Raw genomic sequence first — 17,391 nt, forward strand, 5'->3', positions numbered from 1 at the left:
TTCAGAAAAATAATTAATAAAAAGAAATTGTCTGGTGAGGTGGAAATCTCAAAATAAATAAGAAATTTAATAATAATGATAATGATAATGATAATAATAATAAGAAGAAGAAGAAAAAGAAAAAGAAACCGGTTGAAGCAGTGAGTGGTCAGGTTGCTTAAAAAAAGAAAGTGGATTTTAGGGCAAGGCTTCCGGTCAGTGTGATTGACCGTATAACCGTTGCATTTCATTCTTATAATTCCTTCCTTTCCTTTCTTTTCTTCTCTTCTCTTCTCTGCACACAAAAACCCAAACCCAAATCCCCAAGAACACATAGAAAGAACAAGAACAAGAAGGAAGAACAATAACAACGACAACAGACTCTCTGTCTCTCTAATTCTGATTATGTAAATCCTTCTTTCAGTCATCTCTCTAAGACTGATCTTCTTTCATTACTCTACAACACAATGCCTCTGTTTTCACTCTTCCATCTCATCTTTCCTATTATATTTCTTCCTTCCCTTTGCTCCGCCGCTGATCCCTACGTCTTTTATGACTTTCGCCTCTCTTACATCACCGCCTCTCCCTTGGGCGTTCCCCAGCAGGTTCTCTTTCTCTCTGTCTCTCTCTGTTTCTGTTTCCGTTTTCCTTTCTTTCTTTTTTCTTTTTTTGCCTATTTTCATTTTGAAATGAAATACCACTCTTCACTGTTTGGTTCTCCAATTTAGTTTGTTTCAAGTTTAGGAGTACGTTTACGTTCTTCGAGTATTGGTTTGTGGTTTATGTTTTTGGTATGTATGACTGTATCGTACCCAAACAGAAAATGAACCTTAGTTTAATTAAGAAAAAAAAAAAAGAAGAAGAAGAAAAGAAGAAAAGAAGAAAAGAAGAAAAGAAAGACTGTTTCCTGGATTTTTAAAATTATATTTTTAAAATTTTGTGTGTGTTTATATTTTTAAATTTTTATTTAATTACCGGGTCGCGCGGTTTGAGGCATTGAATAATTTAGGGCTTTTTCTTTTTTTTTAAATATGATTGCTTTCAGCCGTTCAGGAGCATAATATGCAACTTTTAAGTTACTCATTTTGATTGTCGAGAAAGTTTTATTGACGCGAAAATCTATAAATATATATGTCTGTGTATAATATTTATAACTAATAATTTGGTTTTGTTTCTTAAATTTGATGAACAATAAACACCGTTTTTAAATGATGAAAAATGAAAAATATAATTGAGAATATCTTTTTGGGTAAATGAATTATTAGTTTTTTAAATAATATAAACTAAATTGGTTGAAGTTTTTTAGATATGATTTGCTGTTATATGATATAACATTAAATTTGATTTCATCCATTTGTATAAATATTTGAGTTGATGATAAATGACTTGAGATGATATTAGAGTCGCCCGACATTGATTTTCACTTGTTGTGCGAATGTTAGATCATATAAAAGTTAAATTTGTCTTTACTGACTTCTAAGATTTTGGATTTATCTATGATTATTGATGGTTTAAAATTTGTTGTTGCAGGTTATAGCTGTGAATGAACAGTTTCCTGGTCCTCCAATCAATGCCACCACTAATTACAATGTGGTTGTTAATGTATGGAATGATTTGGACGAAAATCTTCTACTGACTTGGTATATTTACTTGAGAAAGTGACTTCTATATGTATATATTAGCTTCTGTATGATTCAAAGAGCTCTGTATTAACTATGGCAGGTCCGGGATTCAAATGCGGAGAAACTCCTGGCAAGATGGTGTTCTGGGAACCAATTGTCCAATTCCTCCAAAGTGGAACTGGACCTACCAGTTTCAAGTGAAGGATCAGATTGGAAGTTTCTATTACTTTCCATCACTCAATTTTCAAAGAGCATCTGGTGGGTTTGGCCCAATTGTTATTAATAACCGAGAGATTATCCCGATTCCTTTTCCTGAACCTGATGGGGAAATTTCCATTATGATTGGTGATTGGTATACAAGAAACCACAAGGTTAGTTTCTGCTTTATTTGTGGTGTCATTGAACTTTTTCAAATTTAAACCAGTCTTATTATATCGAATTTTTTGAATTCAGGCACTCAGGGCAGATCTTGATGCTGGAAAGGAACTTGGAATTCCAGATGGAGTTCTTATCAATGGCAAGGGGCCTTACCAGTATAACACAACTCTCGTACCTGCCGGTATCCAGTACGAAACTATTCAAGTGCATCCTGGTAATGTTCTTATTTTGTAACTACCCATGCATAAGTTGTCACATTCCAGTTTGAAAGTGTAGTTTGTACTTTATGAGATCTTTCTTCCGTGAATGTTACTGTTCTATTCCTCATGATAACTTTCTTTTAATTTTTCCAAGAAGTATGGTGATTTCTTATGCAACTTCTGATTGTCCTGGAAAAGACTGTTTAATTGACAAATTTTAGACTACACTCACTCGAAACCAATGTTAGATTTGTCTGATGAGTAGATCATAACATAGGTAGGCAAATTTGGTAATATTGAGTTAAAAAAATCCAGGACAGATGATGCTAAAGGGCATTATTTGCTGCAAATTCCCAATTTCAGGCTTTTATATTGAACTGTTTGGTTTTCTTTCACTGAAGTTTTTTGTTTTCGTTCAGGAAAAACTTATCGAGTTCGTGTACACAACGTTGGGATTTCTACCAGTTTGAATTTTAGAATCCAAAGTCATTATATGCTCCTAGCAGAAACAGAGGGACATTATACAGTTATGCAAAATTTCACAGACTTTGATATACATGTTGGACAATCATACTCTTTCTTAGTTACCATGGACCAGAATGCCAGTACCGATTACTACATTGTTGCAAGTGCTAGATTTGTGAATGAATCACTTTGGCAAAAGGTAACAGGTGTTGCCATCTTACACTACTCCAACTCCAAAGGACCAGCAACTGGCCCTCTTCCAGATCCTCCCAATGATTTTTACGACAAGGAGAGATCAATGAACCAGGCCAGGAGTGTAAGGTTCGTTTTAAAAGCAGTATCTTTCTTCATATTCTTGGTATCTTGTGATAAAGGATTTTGAGTCATATCAGAGTTGTGATTAATGAACATGTTTCCGTACTTTAATTTTTTCTGAAAACAAATTCTACCACGATAAAGTTGTTGGCACTTTGGAGTTGAATTGTTCTATTCTTGGATTTTTTTTGGAACTGGTGATTTCTTATGAATGTCCTATTTAATGAATCAGGCAAAATGTATCTGCTAGTGGTGCCCGTCCTAATCCACAGGGATCTTTTCACTATGGTCAGATAAATGTTACTCGTACATATTTGTTGAAGAGTGAACCATTGGTGACGATCAACAAAACTGCTCGCGCAACCTTCAACGGTATCTCATTTGTTCCTCCTAAAACACCAATCAGGCTTGCTGACCAACATAAAGTTAAGGGAGCATACAAGCTTGATTTTCCTGATAGGCCATTGAACAGAACACCAAAGGCAGATATATCTATTATAAATGCGACATATAAAGGATTCATTGAAGTGATATTCCAGAACAACGATTCTATCATCCACAGTATTCATATGGATGGTTATTCATTTTTTGTGGTTGGGTGAGATTTTCCCCTCCATTTCCCCATTATATATTCAGTCAAGAAGCTATTCTTTTACTTTATGCATCAATTGCTTTAAAATGTTGATTAATTCGATGTGTATTAATCTTGCAGTATGGGTTATGGTGATTGGTCAGAAGACAAAAGAGGTAGCTACAATAAATGGGATGCCATTACCCGATGCACGACTCAGGTTTGTTTTTCTTTTTTCTTCTCCAAGTTGTCATGTGAAGATTGATTTGAAACACGCGTGTAATGAATGTTATTATTAAAGCAAAAAGCAAAGCAAAGTAAACCGGGTTCCTTATTCTTCTTTACCACATTTGATTTAAAATTAATGTAGTGGAGATTAAAATACTATAATACAAGGCTGGAACAATCTAAGATCTGATTGACTATGAGTTCTCTACTTTCTTATATGTTTGTGATAAAATTTGTGAATAATTTGAAAAATGTTACTCTTCGATAGTATTGTATTAGGACGGAGCACTGGTATATTGACATTATTATTAGTTCTTCTTAGATTCTGATTTGGTAAATATGTATCGGTTTTCAGGTTTATCCTGGGGCTTGGACTGCTGTTCTTATTTCTCTGGACAATGTTGGATCATGGAATCTTAGAGCAGAAAATTTGGATAGATGGTATTTAGGTCAAGAAACATATTTGAGAATTATCAATCCGGAGGAAAATGGGAAAACCGAGATGGCAGCTCCTTCAAATGTTCTATACTGCGGTGCATTGCAGAGTTTGCAAAAGTATGTGAAAGCCCCGTATGTAACTATTTGGTTGTTAGTTTTTTGTTTTCTTTAAGAAAAATGAAAACCATCGTAAGAAATTGAGAATAACGAAAAATACCAAAACGGAACTGTAGCAATTCTATTCTTCTTCCTTTGTTTCTGCCTTTCGCAAACCATCATCTACTCACTCTTTTGCTTTTGTTTTGGTTTTCAGAGAACAGCACCACAAAAGCAATAATGCTAAATCAATCTTCAAGGGACACTCAAAACTCTTCATCGCTCTTCTGATGGCACTTCTAAATCTGGTTTCCATCTTTAGCTAAAAGTAACTTTTATGATCGACGAACATTGTTTTTCATTTACTTCTCATCAGAGTCGTCCTTTTCGGGATCGACATCATTGGTTTCGTTTTGGGATTGTCATCTGATTTGTTTTGTATACAGCAGTCAGTTAGGTGTGTGAATGAGTATTTTTCATAGAGAGATTGGTCTAAATGACATTCTTTTCTGCCCTTTCCTCAACTTAGTAAAATTGTAATTTGAATAGTTTAGTAACGTTAGCAAAAATTTGCAGTCATGATATCCTTGAGAATTCTTTTTTGTCATAACTTTGATATTTGCTATATTTAAATTTGATAAAAATTCTGCCTCTTGTGATCAAATGATTGTTTGGTTAATTTTTTTTTTCTTTCATTTTTTACTTTTGGTTTATTTTCAACTTATATCCAAAGTTGTTGTGAGGGTGAAGGTTTGATTTTATCCACTTGGTGGAATGTCTAATACACAGATATCAGAGTTATATTAATATCCACTCACTTTAGTGTAATCATTCATTTTCTTAAGAAACAAATCTTAGTAATTGTAATTTCAAATGTTTTCATATTTATTTCTTTACTTTTAAAATAGTCTTGAACATTAGAGTAAATATATAACCCTAAACATTTCTCGATCTCATAATAATATATGTTGAATGGTTTTTTTTATAAAGTTCCTCTCATCCGATCAACAACAATATAAATATGTTGAATTCTAAATAAACAAAAACAAAATAAATTTGCTAATCAAATTCTTCTTGTCTAAATGTTACTAAGGCTTTTGAATTTTGAATTTTGAAAATTAGATTTATAAAAGGGCCCAAAATGTAACCAAATTTTAGATCTATTATTAACCAATCCCAATTGAATCTAAAATTTTACTATATTTATTTTCAAACAAATATAGAAAGAGAAATTCCACCGTTTATTATAGTTATATTTTCTAATGTTATTCTGTTGGGAGGAGAGGCAATTAAACTGTAAACGAAAAATTAGAGACCACACATAAAACAATATAATTAATTATTAGAGCAAGTTAATTATGATAGATCTTCTTAAACAGGCATGTGCTCATTTGAGAGCCTTTACCATTTCTTCAAGCAACTTACCCTTAGTAGCTGACTTTATATATATATAAGACATGACATATTATTTATGGAACCTTTTGATAACGATTTTATTTTTAGTTTTTAACTTTTTAAAAATTAAGCTTTTACTTCAAAAAATTTCTTACTTTATTGTTTACTTTTTTATTAATATTTTTTAAAAATTAAGTCAAATTTTTTAAAAATTAAAAAATTTAGTTTTTGTTTTAAAATTTATCTAAAAATTCAACTATTATACCTTAAAAAAAATATAAACTAGAAATAAAAGGAAATGGACTTAATTTAAAGAAAAAACAAATATTTATTGAATTCTTTCTTTCTTTCTTTCTTTCTTTTTTTTTTTTAGTTTTTAAAACTCAGCATGTTTTTTAAAACGTAAATTTCTTAACTAATTATATATATATATATATTTCTCAAGTTAGTAGAGGGCAGGAAAACAATCCTCAAAATTCATGCAGCAATGGATGTATGAAAGTAAGTTTCTAAGTCTAATCTTTAAAAACTAAAAATCGAACTCAAATAATTATTAAGTTAGGTCAAATTAATTAAACATAAAATAATCATATTTAACACGAGAATTGCTATAAATAGTTAAAAAAAAATAATTATAGACACTGTTTTCTCTCATCTGTTTCATTAGTGTATTTTGTTGCTTATTTTTTAAGAGTATTTTAAGGTCGGAGTGAATGTTTTGAAAATTACAAAAATTAGATAATTTTTTTTTTCACTTTTAAAGACAACTTATAATTCAAATGTGTTTATTTAATAAGTGCAAAAAAAAAAAAAAAAAAAAAAAACCACGATGAAAAGAACTCAAATAAAATGTTTTTGATTTTCACTTTTTTCATCGAATGAGATTCCCAATCGCATCCAAGTTTCTTTCTAACTAAAATCACATTTAAAGTTATTCAAGAAGCATTCAAAAGCGGGGTTGGTTTAGTTATTATAATAAATGTATTATCCTATAGTTTATAAATTATAATGATATGTGTTTGGATGCCTGCCATTTTAATTTAGTTTAGTTATAACAATGTCTTTGGATACAAACTATCTTAATTGGATTATAAACATGGAAGTATTTGAAATAGTAATATTGTAATTAATTTTGTAGATTACCATTCTTGAAAGCACTAATTGTTATAATCGAAAGACTCGAATATGAGGTCTGCTCTAATACTTTACTCTACCCAAATATATATATACATATACCTACATTTTAGGGTTTAGTTAGACAAATCTCGATAAGACAAGAGGGGATTAAATTATATACTTTTTGGAAAAAGAAGTAATAATTAAACATGATGAGACTATAGATTATGTGGGACAGAAGAAGAAGAAGAAGAAGGATTTAGTTTAATTTGTTTACATTTTGTTGTGAGGATCAAACAAGAGGACATATATTATATATAATATGATAGCATTCACATGGACATAAATCCTTTTTTTAGTGTGTTTTTACTAAGCAAAAATCCATCATATTTTATCTTGCTTTTCTCACAAACAATAATCTCTTAATTTGTTTTTCATTAATGACCAAAATCTCTCACACAATCATTATTTCTTTTCTAATTAATTTGGAAATTCATATGTGTGTGTGTGTAAAAATGTCAAACCCTAGTTTGTTCTATGGTCATGGGGTTGCACTTGGGATTGCTTGTGTTCATCATATGAAATAATTATGTTTGTGTTTTTATGTCTTTTTGTAAGAGAGAGAGAGAGAGAGACAATGGCTATAAAGTTTATGTCCCCTAAATTATCACATATATATCATATAATTCATTGGATAAAAGGTTTATCCCAAAGCTGGTTCTGACTTCTTCAAATATTCAATTCAAGTGTGTCTCTGTTTGTCTTAGATTATATATATATATATATATATATATAAATAACTTCAACAACCAGAAGATTCATAGCCAAACCCATACATTTCTCCTCCTCTTTTCATTTTTTCCTCCCTTGCTAAAGCTCTCTCTCCCCTTTCCAATTTCTTGTTGCCAATATTTTCTTCTTCTTCCAATTTTTCTTTATATATTAGGACGGCGGTGGAGATTCATATGTACTATTAAGCCATAATTTTACTTATTAAAACATTCCATTCATTCTCCGCATATTTTTGCAATGATATGATTTTATCTACTTTATATTACTTATTTTTAAAGTTATATATCAATAGAGTATTTTTATATTTCTTTTTCTCAATTAAAATATACTTCAAGCCTTTTATCTTTTGTTAGAAGAAGAGAGGAAGCCTATATGTTATTGCCATTTCTTCTTTTAATTAGTTATATGGTTGTATTTAAATGTTGATGGTCGATAGGATGCACCTATTAAAAATGTACACGGTCTCTCATATACACATAATTTTTAGAGTGCAATCATACCAACATTAATACATTAAATTTTATTAAATAATATAAGATTTAATCTCTAAATTAATTAATATTTGAGAGTATGAGGTAATTTGGTTTTTAAATATTTATTTAGGCTTTTTATAGGTATAGGTTTTGATACTCCATCTCAAAACTAATTGACAATTAACGAGGGAAGTAACTCATCTATCTCTTATTTAAAAGTGTGACATCCTTTAATTTGTTTTTTTTTTCTAACCTGTGATTCTTAATAGATCCTACATATAACTCTACAACTAAGCACATGTTCGGGTGAGAGTAGCATTAAAAAGATGATTGTGATTTGAAAAAGTTCTCGTGTTGCCCTACTTTAAATATATATTTATGAATAAGATATAAGACTACATATGGTGTACCATGATTGCTTAAGACTAAAGGGAATTTTAGGCCTAAGTTTAAACTTCACTGCAAAGCCTCCATATATATGAATGGTCTATATATTATTACTTTCTTCCACTTTTCCTCTCTTTTTTTTTTCTATGCTTTTGTTAGCTTTGGATATTTGGCTTAAAAGGCAAGATGGGTTTTCTAAGACTTTGATTCCTTGTCTTGTTTTTGTTTTTAGCAAAACTCACTTATAGTTTCCTTATATATACCCATATATATATATATATGAATATATAACCCTTGTATATACCCATATACTCATATATATATAGAATTCATTATTTGCATTGACTATACATCTTTCACTATATGTACTTTTTATTTTTCTATATTTATAAAATTAAGTTAAAAAAAACCTTTCTATATATATATTCATGGGTAATTTCATACTATTTTCCATTTGTTCTCCTCTTCATTATTTTTCAGTTTTTTTTTTAAACAATAACATGGGTGTGGAGATTTACCAAAAATCTCTTAGTTAAATAGACAACTGTCTTACCTATTTGAGTTATTTACAATATCGGTAAGTGTATTATTTTGTATGTTGTTTGGTATCTAAATATATTTAGAGATTGGTTTGCACGAGAAAAATTTTATGAAATGATTAAGAAAAATGGACATGCACTAGTATTAATATATAGAATATAGAAAAATCAGTAAAAAAAAGAGGAAATAGTATTGTTTTGTGGCTCCTCATTAGTATATTTAAGGCAATATAATTATTCACATTTGTTTTGAATATATTTTCAAGTATTTAATTTAATAAATAATTTATTTTGAAAAGAAAAATATATTGGAGTGTTTTGGTGGCCAAATATTTTTTAAAGTGTATTTTAAACAATTTTTTTCTTAAGTCAATATAAAAACGACCTTTTAAATTCTATGCTTTTTTTAAATCCACGTTACAAACTATTTTACACTTTCACAAATCATACAAAGTGATCCGTTCATATGAATAAGGCTACGATCAACATGTAGTCCATGAGATTTTTTAGCAAGAAAATAAAGAATAAAAAGAAACGCGGAAAAGCGCACCTGAACATTTGAACTAGGTTGACATTAATTCTTAGTACCATTTTATCTGTTTTTCTTTATAATAACGTGAAGGGATTATTTAGAATTTTTTCCCCTAAAAATCTTAAAGATTGAAGTATTTAATTTTAAAACTTCAAAAACTAAATAGATAAAAATTAAAAAACATGAGTATCAAGTAAATCATTTTACCTATTTTTCTAACTTTTAGAACTTTGAGAATATATTCAAAATTACTCCGAAATATGTTTTAAAAGGGTTGTTTTCTTAATTTCTTTCTAACCAAATAAAACCACAAACGAGGTAAAATTAATTAGGCAAACCAAAAAGCCAAAACATAAGACACATAAAAGAGCTGTTACGTATACTTGTGTGTATATTGTATATCGAATGGTACAACAATATATATAAGTCTTTATTATGTACATAAATCTTGATTAGAAACAACTTCAAATTAGACCCTTTTGAACTCTAATAACATTCTATAATTAATTATAATATAATAATAATATGAAATAAACCCTTTAATAAGAAGAGAAAAAGTTTTTTTGGTTTCACTTCCAAAGCTGATCAATAGGAGAAGTTGAAGTCGTGGATGTGGGAGCATTTTGTGGAACCATAACTTCTTGCTTAGAAGCATTATTATTATTAACATTCTCTTGGCTGAGCTGAGAAGCAACATATTTATCAAACACGCGCCAATCTGTGAGCTCATCCATTGTTTGTTCATCGCTGCTGTTGTTGTTATTGTCGAACAAAAACAACAAATTTTGGTCTGAGTGTTGTTGTGGGATGTTTTGTTGTTTTGGAGCTGATGGTTGGAAGTTGGGGGTTTGTAAGTTGACGTCTAGGGCAAAGGTATTGGCCAACTTTTGGCTTTCCAAAAGGGGTAAGTGAAGGAAATTATGGTTGTCTTGGGGTACTTGAGCTTGTTGGTAGGGCAAATATTCTACCTCCTTTTTGCATGGGAAGTTAGAAACATGGTGAGGGAAATTTGAATGTGAGCTTTGGTTTGGAGAGTCTAGGTCAGGCATAAACGACATCGGTTCCTCGTACCAACACGGTGATTCGTGCTCATTCATTCTTCTTACTGTCGCTATTCTCTTCTTAAACACCCTGCAAACTACCCATCCTTCTTCCTGGATGAAAGAATCGAGAAAAATGATACGAAGTAGGCAAGAAATATACAAGATTATAAAGTTATATAAGAAAACACAAATGAACACTAACAACATTAAAGAAATATTAATAGTCCTTGTTTTTGTTGCGGGACTATTTGGGTCACCAACTTGCATTAAGTATAGTAGGATATTAAAATTAGAGTCACTCTAATGTTTGAGTTTTCCTCTGTATAATAATAGTTGAAGTTTCAAATTATTAATCGTAATACATTTAGTTACGGTGAAAAATCTATTTAAAATAATCCTTGTTATCTAGGAAATTTACTATTTTGCAATCATATTCGTCCTCTCCTATGTAACCTAAACTAAATATTCTACACTCAGAAATTGACTATTATAACAAAAACTAAAAAATATACATCACAAACACATATTATTATAAGCCACAAACTATATATATATAACAACTAATTATTCAACTTCCAAATAATCCCTACTACTGTCTTGAAACAATTAAATTATTTGTGTTTCATGCTTAAAATCACTCCATGGAAACCATATTTAAAAGTGAAACAATCAAATTATATTTAATTAATCTTGAACGATTAATAATTAAAGACATATTTTTCATGTTTGTGATTTTGAATACATGATCTAGCTAACTTTTAAAATCACTTTTAAACATGTTATTCGATCAGGTTTTTTAAACTTTACCTGTGGTGTAGCATTTTCATCCGTTTCAAGCCTATACTCATGCATGATCCAATCGGACTTTTGGCCATTCGGAGCTCGACCTTTGTAAAAGACCAAAGTCTTTCTCATACCAATCAAATCGTGTTTAGAATAGATAGCCTTATCTCTGCCTGTTGCTTTCCAAAATCCAGCAGCAGTTGCCCTATTTGTTCTTGTTCCTGTTGGATATTTCTTGTCCTTATGGCTGAAAAAATACCATTCATTTTGATCTTCTGTCCCAAGACTGCATATCCCTATATATATATTCAAACATCAAAATATATATAGTTAATTATTGTAATTGAATATTCTATAAGGTAAAAGAAAAATAGTTGATATATAATATTACCTTGGAGATCCCATGGTTCAATTTTATAAAGGTCTACATCTTTAATGACATCCAATTCAATCCTTCTTGAACAAATCTTTTTCCTAAGGTAGTAATCCACAAGTTCTTCATCCGTTGGGTGGAATCGAAAACCAGGAGGAACATGTATGAATGTGTTCATTCTATATTCTGTTATATAAATCCTGAAATTTTCATTTTTTACAACGTTAAAATGTTTATATTTGTCTTTAATTAAAGTTAATTAATTTTGATTTTTCTAGCTAGGATTGGTTTCATACACACATGTGACATTGAAGAGTTTAATGAGGCTAAGAGTTCAAATCTAAAAAAAAATGTAAGTTCTCTAACAAGAAATTAAATTCAATAACCCACGTAAAGTAGTATTATATTATTGCTCTAAAATATTGTTTACATTATGCCAAATAATATTATACTTAATAAGGATTTGTTTCCATTTTATGTCTTGCATGTTATTTTATTGATTTTTTTTAACATGATACTAGAGGGGAGGGAGGGATCGTCAAAGATACACTGTGACATCTTAACTAGAATGACACTTTCCTTAACAACTTTATCCTATTTTGAAGTCAATAATTTGCATTCCATTTTAGTATCTTTATATTTGATTAGAATATCATTTTATTTTCTTACGTTCAAAAGTTTGTTCAATTTTAGCGCTCATATCTTCCATTATCGAATTTTAGTTATTTTATGATCAATAAATCTTAAATTTAGTCACAAAAATTAAAGTAGAACAAATTTTAAAGTATATAGAACAAAATGATATTTTAATAGATATATAATACGTAATGTTTTAAATTTTTCTTTAACGAATATATAAGTTATAAATAGTTTTTGTTTTTGGAGGTTGAAAGTTCATCTCCTCACACTTATACCGCATTTGAGGTGACCTAAAAAAAATTGTTAGCTTAATTTCAATTAAATTTCTATTAATGTCAATTGAGTTAAATATTTAAAATGACATACAAATAAATAAGAAGGGGAAGAAGACAATTAGAAAATACTACAACCAAGGAAAAATTAGACATGGATATCATTTGAGGAATTAGAGCAAGAGAATAACACAAAGTTAATTATCTGTACAATTCATAATTAGCAATAATATTTACACCCTATAGTTTTCAGATAGGGTTTGTGTTCTCTTATGATGAATATATGTATAACAACGAACAAAATCAATATCTTAAATAATAATCTAAATTTTAAAAATCATTTCAAACAAATAGAGGTTTTGAAACATCAATTATATTCACACAATAATTTTACAGGTTTAAACAAGTAATTCAATTGAAAGTACTTTAATTAATTTAATTTCATAGTATTTAATGAATAACAATAATAAAATTAAATATTCCACACACATCCTAAGATTGTAATAAATTGTAAGCTACATTTGGATTATAAGGCATAATTAATTTCATAATGTGTGAAGTGAAAAAAAAAAAGCCCATTTAAGAGAAGAGAATGTGTCATCCACTCACATATATATATACCCATTTTTATCATTAAAGTAAAATGTAATCATGGAAGTTCATCTTATTGCTACAAAAAATTCTAAAAATGAGAAGTTTAGGTGATGACCTACTTGATTTTTCTTGGCTGCCAATCAATCATCCAAAAAAAAAAGAAAAAAAAAAACATTCTAGGAATCTTCTCCAACATTTTTGTTTGATAAAAAAAAAACTTCCAAAAACAAAATAAAAAAAATAAAATGTAATAAAATTGAACTGTGGTAATTGACTTTAATTTGTTGTCTTTCTCAAAAAGTCAAATCTCATATATTTATTTTTTAACCCAAACATTAAAAAAAAAAAAAAAAGAGGCAGAAGAGAAAAAGGAGAAGGAAAAAAAGAAGAGAGAAAATAGAGAGAGCTCACAAGGTAATTAAGAAAAGATGACCAAGAAATGATCTTAGCTTTTTGGTGATAAATGAACCCCCAGAGATGAAGAATACAAACCCTAGCTTTTGTTTCTGCAATGATATAAAGACAAAGATTTTGTTAAGAAAAACCCTAAATCCGACAAGAAAAGAAACAAGAACACGAACAGAGATATTCTAGCTAGGGGAATTGATTTGATCACCGTGTGGCGGTTGGGTGATCGTTTGTTGGATCAGATCTTTGAGAGAAAGAGAGGGGTGGAAGAATGGAGAAGAACAAGCAAGCTAGGGTTTGTTTATGTGTCTATATATATATATATATATATATATATATATATATATATATATAGAAAGTGATATATTAAAAATATTTAGGGAGAAAGAGAGTGAAAGAGAGAGAGAGATAGCTGAATTGGTGGTGAAGGCTGAAAAAGAAAGCTGAAAAAGACCCAAGTGAGAGAGAGAGAGGGAAAAGAAAATATATATGAAGAAGGAATGAATTTTAAAGGTGTTTTTGTATTGAAGAGATGAAAGATAGAGAGAGTTTAAGCAAATTGGAAGGTGTTATAGGAAGTCACAGGACAAAACTTTAATTTGCCAAAACATAACCCTTTTTTAAATTGGATTTTCTTTTTTCTTTTTGAGGTGTGTGACGTAATGGAACAGCTAGCCAACAAAGTTAAGTTTGAGAACTTGAGTTTAGTTCTCATTGGTGGGATGGTACGAGATTTTTATACACACATATCATATATGTATGCAAATATATATACACATACGTACATACATATATGCTATAGGAAAACCTTTTGAGTTTAGAGGAGGAGTTTTTTCAAGTTACTTCGACCAAGAACACCTTTAAAATTTTAGTTTAAATATCTCGGTCTATATACGTCCATTTTAGTTTACAAATTTCATGAACTTGACAAACTTCTTCTCAGAATTTTACTGATTCTTCAACCAAAAAAATTAGAAGTTTAAAGATATATCTTCAACTAAAGTGATAATATGGAACGAGTGGCCCTGAAAGATGGCCCAAATAATCTTGATATCCCTGCTAGTCCCTACCATTTTTTCCCCACCATCGATATCTTCTTCTTTGAGTCTCAAACTACAATGAAACATAGAGAAATAAATGGTGTGATGATGATGGCGGTGGTGAAGGGGTGATGAGAGAGGCTCAATTCCCATTTGTTTTGATGTTCCTATGAAGTTTCATTGGCTTTTAAGGTGGTCTCATTACTTTGTCTTCCTCATATTAATTGGCTTTTCTGCTTTCAAAATTATGAGTGTGACAATTGCCCTCTTTCAATTATGTCTCATCACTACAAAATATCTTAGTAACCACATTTACATTTTCTGTTACAAGCTATCATCATTCATTCTCTTTGTATAATGTTTTTCTTTTTTCTTTTTAAATAATTATAAGACAAGAGGAATCGATGTGATGCAACCACATATCTCAACTAAGTTGGCATCTCTTTAACATCTTCATCATGTCATATTCAACTTGTTTTTAATTTGAAAATTAACAATCGTCTTTTAATTATAATAGACGAAACCCCTAAATTGTAAAATAATTATAGAAATGTCAATTTAGTTAAAAATATATATATTAACGATGTAACAAGTTATTTTCAAATCTCTTCAGTAACGTACTTATTAAAAATAAAAGATAAAAAGTTAACCATATTAGGTTAGGAAATTAGATGACATTTTAAAGATTTCTTTGAACCTGGGATGCTTTTATGTAATTTATCTTATGTTCCTCTTCCTTATGACTATCCTTCTGCCACCTCTTTTTGTTCTCTGTGTTTTTTGAGCTATCTGACAACAACATCCTCTATTCTTTCATTGAGAGCTTTATTGAATGGAATCGTGAGAGTCGGAATTGATCTCTAGTGCACTTATAACTCATACCTAATTGCAAAATTATTCCATAAAGTACATGAATTTTTAGGGCCTGGTTGGTTATGTCTTTACTGTTTTTGGGTTTTATAGTAAAAAAAAAAACGTCTACCATAGTGTAGCGATAATAAGCATCGAGTACCCAATTTTAAGCCATCTATGCGACCTTGTGCATGGGAGGGTAGTGTGTGTGCCCCAATACTTTATAGTAAAAAATAAAAACAGATCTTGGAAACGTCTTTTTCTCTCTTAAATATTAAAACTTAAGAATTTTATAATTTTATATCATGATATTTTTAATATAGAAATTATTGTAAATAAAAAAAATATTAAAAATATAACAAAATCATTGTCTATCAATAATATATCTAAAGGTGTGCTCCATTTTGATATATATGAAAATGTAAAATATTTGCGATGCCTTTTATAAGCAAACCATCAGAAAAAATGTATTTTATTTATATGTTTGTGAGAAAAAAGAACTTAGATTTTTGTTGTTTGTAAATATTCACTGCACAATCAAAATGAAGAAGGAAAAACAACCAAAATAGTTAACTTATGTTCTTATTCACGTTGAGCAGTGTTGTTCTTGTTCTATCAGAACTTTGTAGGATTAAAGTATGTTTATACGAGAATAACGTATTTAGATCACAATTTAAGAAAATTCCCGGATTGTATTTTTTTTCTAAGAAAGTATAAATTTGCTTAAAGAAAACCAAAACGATATCTCTTTAATCTCCCAAATAGAAAGGAGAGATAGCAACCATCATGTTGACATGAAACATGCATTGGTTTACAAATTTTTTGTTTCTTTTTTGAGAAAGAGAATAATATATAATTAACTTTTGATTGTTTTCTCCAAAATTAAATATGTTAAATAATATTGTAATAGTATTAAAAAAAATTATTTCATGACCTGATTTTGAGTATAATTAATTCACAGTAATTTTAAATTTATGTGCGAACTATTCAATAATATTTTAAAAAGTATAGAATATGTATGTCGTGGAAATGATTAACAGACTCTTTTTGTTTTGCTTTATTTCAATTTCAAAATCACTATATTTCGAGGATAATTTTAATAAATGAATAAAAATATTTTATATATATTCCACGTTTTATTTGCTTATCAAATCTTTGCAATGTCTTTAATCAAATCAACTGTGAGAGCTCTAGCTATTTTTTTTATTTCTCTTTTTACTAAAAATTAAAGTTCAAAATACAGTATTAAACTTTTTTAAAATACAAAATAATTAGAGTATGAGATTTAAATTATCAGCTAAAATTTTCATGTCTCTTTATCGATCTTTTGATTACTCAACCATTTTTAATTGGAGAGGTTTTGATCTTAAATTAAAACAAGTTTTAGAAAATTTCTAATTCTGTAAGAGCACTGTATTCTCTAAACTCACACACTGAATTTGTTTTCATAAATGTTACTCCATTTCAGGTTAATATCAGCGAACCTTACCAAAGTTTTAAAGGTATGTAGAGGTGGTATATAATAAATTTTGGAATAGGTGAGGTTGAAATGGTGTGTGTGGGGGGTGGGAGCCAGTAAGAGAAAGGAATTATTGAGTATACGTGGCGGGAACGGGTCCGGCGTGGGCTAGCCATTAATCATTGACCTCGCAACTAGCAAGGTTTTCTGTCTGTCCCAGCTGGCGGGGTCCGCCACATGGCTTCTTCGTGTGGTGCCCTCTTTCGTCTGTTGTCTCATTCTAAGTAGGTCCCGGCAGCCCCCTTAACACGTGGGATTAATTTTTTCTTTTTCTCTCTCTTTCTTTCTTCTTTCCCCCATTTTTCTAATTTTATATTATATCAAAAACATAATAAACAATAA

General features: G+C 29.6%; 2 protein-coding genes across 3 annotated transcripts; one reads left to right on the forward strand and one right to left on the reverse strand.

Annotated features, from left to right (window-relative positions):
• Positions 1–210: 210 nt before the first annotated feature.
• Positions 211–4,956, forward strand: LOC103483983 (monocopper oxidase-like protein SKS1). Its single transcript, XM_008440869.3, has 9 exons — positions 211–584; positions 1,510–1,619; positions 1,702–1,972; positions 2,055–2,193; positions 2,599–2,965; positions 3,192–3,557; positions 3,672–3,750; positions 4,114–4,313; positions 4,510–4,956. The coding sequence occupies exons 1-9, from the start codon at positions 447–449 to the stop codon at positions 4,616–4,618; spliced, it is 1,779 nt and encodes a 592-aa protein (XP_008439091.1). The 5' UTR covers positions 211–446; the 3' UTR covers positions 4,619–4,956.
• A 4,925-nt stretch (positions 4,957–9,881) lies between these two features.
• On the reverse strand, positions 9,882–13,939 carry LOC103483985 (NAC domain-containing protein 7-like). 2 transcript variants are annotated; one of them, XM_008440870.2, is made up of 5 exons: positions 13,847–13,939; positions 13,642–13,736; positions 11,744–11,925; positions 11,377–11,648; positions 9,882–10,680 (listed from the first exon to the last, which is right to left on the reverse strand). In XM_008440870.2, exons 3-5 carry the CDS (start codon positions 11,901–11,903, stop codon positions 10,096–10,098), a joined length of 1,017 nt encoding a protein of 338 aa, XP_008439092.1. In that variant the 5' UTR covers positions 11,904–11,925; positions 13,642–13,736; positions 13,847–13,939; the 3' UTR covers positions 9,882–10,095. The 2 variants fall into 2 exon arrangements, with proteins under 2 accessions (XP_008439092.1, XP_008439093.1); XM_008440871.3 differs by having other exon boundaries at positions 9,900–10,680; positions 13,812–13,918.
• Between the last annotated feature and the right edge of the window lie 3,452 nt (positions 13,940–17,391).

The sequence above is a fragment of the Cucumis melo genome, chromosome 6 (genome assembly GCF_025177605.1).
Source record: "Cucumis melo cultivar AY chromosome 6, USDA_Cmelo_AY_1.0, whole genome shotgun sequence".
Lineage (NCBI taxonomy): Eukaryota > Viridiplantae > Streptophyta > Magnoliopsida > Cucurbitales > Cucurbitaceae > Cucumis > Cucumis melo.